General features: G+C 43.5%; 1 protein-coding gene across 1 annotated transcript; it reads right to left on the bottom strand.

The window, feature by feature from the left end:
* Positions 1 to 323: 323 nt before the first annotated feature.
* On the bottom strand, positions 324 to 4,211 carry LOC123112716 (GDP-mannose 3,5-epimerase 2). Its single transcript, XM_044533788.1, has 7 exons — positions 3,989 to 4,211; positions 2,943 to 3,338; positions 2,078 to 2,171; positions 1,851 to 1,980; positions 1,618 to 1,750; positions 814 to 1,021; positions 324 to 713 (listed from the first exon to the last, which is right to left on the bottom strand). The coding sequence occupies exons 2-7, from the start codon at positions 3,335 to 3,337 to the stop codon at positions 558 to 560; spliced, it is 1,116 nt and encodes a 371-aa protein (XP_044389723.1). The 5' UTR covers position 3,338; positions 3,989 to 4,211; the 3' UTR covers positions 324 to 557.
* Between the last annotated feature and the right edge of the window lie 225 nt (positions 4,212 to 4,436).

The raw sequence follows: 4,436 nt of genomic DNA, 5'->3' as shown, positions 1-4,436 counted from the left end.
AAAACTGTGCACATGTTTCAAAAATGTTCACGAATTTGAAAAATAGAATAGAAAAAAGAAGAAAGGAAGAAACAAAGAAAAAGTGCCGAAAACCAAATAAAGACGGTCAGCCCGTTCGACTTGGGCATCTAACTATGCCTCGAGCAATTAATAGGAAACGCCATGTCTAGAGAGGGGTTAAAAAATGTCGAGGCAGAAAAATACTCCTAAAAGTTGAGAGCAAATATATATCTTCCTCTGCTAAAAATATATTTTCTGTTATTTCAAAACATACCCTAAAAAATTACCGTTCTAAAAGAAGGTCCAAAACAATGGCTCATAAATATCTCAAAAAGTAACAAACTATTATTTCATTGTTTTCATGAAGACGAACTGACCAGATTTTACATGTATATAAATAAAATGTTTAACATAACATCTTCTTGCACCAAGCAGTTATTCCCGTTTACAACAGCACAAAAGGCTACAAATCTCATGCAGTATGTGAAAGTTCAGACTGAATCAAGAAATGGTGTGACAACTGACAAACAACTGATCTCCTTGCCTAGAGCGAGTGTTCACTCCTTGCCATCTGCGGCGCGGAGGGAGCCAAGCTGGACCGGTGCCTGCGTGGTGCAGACCTTGGATGTTCCATATGCCGACATGTCAGCGCCTTCGGACTTTTCCTTCTCCAGCTGCTCCTTGATCCAAAAATACGTGATCCTCAGCCCATCCTGCAGGCAGAATTTGGATTCAGTTTGACGAGTGATGAGCATCTGTATATGTGTGACTGAACAGAACAAAAAGAATGTTCTGAAATTTTTGGGAGGGTACCTTCAGCCTCATGGTTGGAGCCCAGCCAAGCTTCTCCTTGATGAGCGTGTTGTCAGAGTTACGGCCACGGACACCCTCGGGGCCAGGGATGTGGTGGATGGGCAGCTGCTTGTTCTCGAAGCCCAGGACTATCTCAGCCATCTCGTTCATGCTCACCATTTCGTCACTTCCAATGTTTACAGGCTCGCAGAAATCAGACTTTGTGAGCCTGAAGGTTGAAAAAACAATTCTTTAGCCAGCCATAAAAATTAAATTGCTCTTGAACAAAGGAGAGAACTTTATAATTTATTTATTTATGGTAGGATGAGAACGAAGATTCAATGGTTTAACATGATACTCATTAGGAACACATGTGCATTATTTTGATAAGAATAGCCTATACATCACAGAATTTGCAATAGAACTTGTGGTTTCCTAAAAAGTAAATGAAATCACTGCAGCTTTTGGAATAGTTGTGAGATAAAATTGCTTGCTGGGCCATCACAATTAATTAAGAAACTAATCTACCAACAGGTGGTTCTCAAATTGCAATTCTGTCGACTGGAAATCAACATTTCATATGAAACTTTTAAAACTAGAAGCTAAAACAATTGATGCTTCCCTTGGAAGTCAGAACTAAAGCTGCAGTCCATTAATTGTCATCTAGGCACAAATTGTCTTATTATCCACACTAAATAGAGCAATTCATGCTAATATAAGGCATATTTCAGCAAAAGCAAAAAAGTAGACATACCAGTACCGGATTTGATAGCAAAAGGTAAGAAATACTGGACTATATAAACATAAGTTGGTAAAAAAAAATACCTGAGGACACCCTCCACACATTCATCAATAAATGTGAAGGATCTAGTCTGCAGACCATCTCCCCACATCTCAAACCGGTCAGTGGAGGTTAGAGCCTTTCTGCAGAAAGCAGCGGGTGCCTTCTCCCTTCCACCTAAGCCGAAACAATTGTCAAACTTCAATAGCTAGCAAAGAACACATTACCCCGCAAAAAAAAGAACCTAGATACTACTAAGTACCAGATAAAATCTTACCCTTCCATGTCCCATATGGACCATATATATTGTGAAAGCGACCAATCCGGCACTCAATGTCGAAGTCCTTTGTGTAGTGCTTGCACAATTCCTCGGTAGCAAGTTTCTCCAAGCCATAGGCATCTTGAGGCTAAAGATAAGGCATTGCAGAAGTTAGTGCTATTTTATCACAATAATTAAGGTATTAGTTCAGTAAGAAACATATATGAGTGCAAAAGTTTTGAAACCTCTGCAGGCCAAGCATCTGCCTCCTTCAAGCTAACTACAGTTTCCAACTGCTTAAATTCAGGGTAGATGCAAGCACTCGAGGCATAAAAGAACCTGCAGGAAGGAAATTGAAGTTCAATAACATTTAGTTTCAGTCAGCTGTTAAGGTTATTGTTTTGCTGTTGTAATATGTTTTCCTTCCTTCCATCTGCATGACTAAACAAAACTGCAACTTTCTGCATTAGGTCAAAATTATTGTAGTTGAACACATATTCTTCTTTCTTGTGATGAGTTCGGGACAATGTTTTCAAGGATCAGTTTTTTTTTCATCGCTTCTAAGCTTACCAAACCATTACGTATTTGCTAAATATGATACTAATTATGTAAATGAATATTGCGAGATAAAAGGTAGGGGCAGATAAGATGGTCTTCAAAGATTTTAATATTTTCTGGTCTTAACGCCAATGTAACAAAGAGTCGCTATATCAACCCATCACCTTGCAAAAAGTACACCAATAAAAACTTCCCCTATATGGGCCCATTTGAACGCTATCCGTCAGCAAACATAACTATGATGCATAAATAGGAATTCTACTACTTTTCCCTAATAATGTACTTAATGTGGAACATTCATTTCTCCGTATCCATGAACTGAACAAAGATGTTGATAAGCCCCCTTTATTATATAAGAAGTGGACATACTGCTGCCTAATGCACACTATATGTTGGCAGTTTATGCATTTATAGGATTTTCTTTGGACAGACAGACCTAAACCTTTGTGGAAAAAAGACAGACATAAACAGAAAATAGCAGTTAGCATCTTATAGCTTCCCCAGGTGAAAAAACAAGAGGTCCATAGAAGCTAGTACTGGATGGATTGTTACCTCTTGACACCATTGATTCTACCAGCCTCAAGCATGTTAAAGCTGATCATGGTGTTGTTGTACATGATGACAGAATGGTTGGACTGGATGAAGCCCATCCCTCCCATATCAGCTGCGAGATTGAAAACATGGTCAACCCCAGTGGTTACCTTGAGGCAGTTGTCCATGACCCTCAGATCAGCAAGGTGAAACTCATGGCAGAACATATCCTCTTCCATGTGTTCGTTCTTCTTCCAGTCAGAGGCGATGATGTAGTGCCCCTCGCCCTTGAGGCGCTTTGCAATGTGGGAGGCTATGAACCCACCAGCTCCAGTGATCGAGATCCGCAGCTTCTCGAATGGCCAGTATGGCTCCTTCTCCAAGTCCGCGTAAGTGTACTCCTTGTTGAGCGCCATTCTGCACCCACGCAAGTTAAAAAGCTTTAAGATGGCAGCAAAATATCGTAGGACTCCAACTTCTTACGGCAAACAAAAACATCCTATACCAAACACCCGACTTCAACAACTTGTAAAGCATAGAACTTGACTCAACACGTGGTCCAAATGTAATAACTAGTAAAATCGTGATGACTAATCATGTCTATTCAATCAAGATATGTAAAAGAAACTGACCGGCCACGTTAGCAAATCAAATGAGCATCCATCACCAAGGCCACACGATGGCGGATGGGCAGCAGACCGCTTAACAAAAGCAATAATGAATGAATGACTAGCCGACTTCTTGACGAAAGCAATAATAGACCCTTGTGTGGTTTCCTTTCTTCCAAGAAGGGACAAAACAAAATCCAACACCGACAGCGCTTCATCATCCCCGCCACCGACAGCCAGCGCCGGCCACCCCGTGCCCGCCTCCGCCAGATCTGCCGACCCCGCGCCCATGTTCGCCGCCCCCTCACAGCAGCATGCCCCGGCAGCCGGCGCCCCCCGCTCGCCGGAGCGGCGGCTCACCGACGCATCGCCATGGATGGCCATAATTGCCTCTCTCTGTCTCTCTCCCGCAGGTCAACCCCTCGATCTGAGAATGAAAAAAATGGCACGGGGACGAACCTGTGAGAGACGGAGCGGCTGCTTGCCGGCGGGAAGGAGGGGGGTTCCGGAGCGGCGGTCGGCGACGTCGCAGGACCAGTGGATGAGCTCGGAACCGGGGAGACCGAAAACTGATGGAGGGAGTCGGGGAGCTGCTTGAGACTGTTTTTCCGTTTTCTCCCCAGAATATTCCGGGTACCGGGGAGGAAAAGAGATGAGGGTCAGGCTGACGAGCTCGGTTACTTATAGTCCCTATCCGGGCTGGTCCGGGCCGGGCCGGGCCGGGCTTTAGCTGGATCGGATCGTCTCTTGGAGTTAGGCTAAGCTCCTTTGACTTTCTTTGAGCAAGGTTTACTCAAACCCAGATGCACTCAAAGGGGCGCTTCATTTTGCGTTTCTACGGCACGTGCACCGTAGATCTATACACGTTAATTTTCTCTTCCTACTCTCTCTGACCACTAGCGCGCAC

This window comes from Triticum aestivum, chromosome 5B (genome assembly GCF_018294505.1).
Source record: "Triticum aestivum cultivar Chinese Spring chromosome 5B, IWGSC CS RefSeq v2.1, whole genome shotgun sequence".
Classification (NCBI taxonomy): domain Eukaryota; kingdom Viridiplantae; phylum Streptophyta; class Magnoliopsida; order Poales; family Poaceae; genus Triticum; species Triticum aestivum.
Note: the sequence above shows the minus strand (reverse complement) of the source record. Positions and strands in the feature narration are given on the sequence as shown.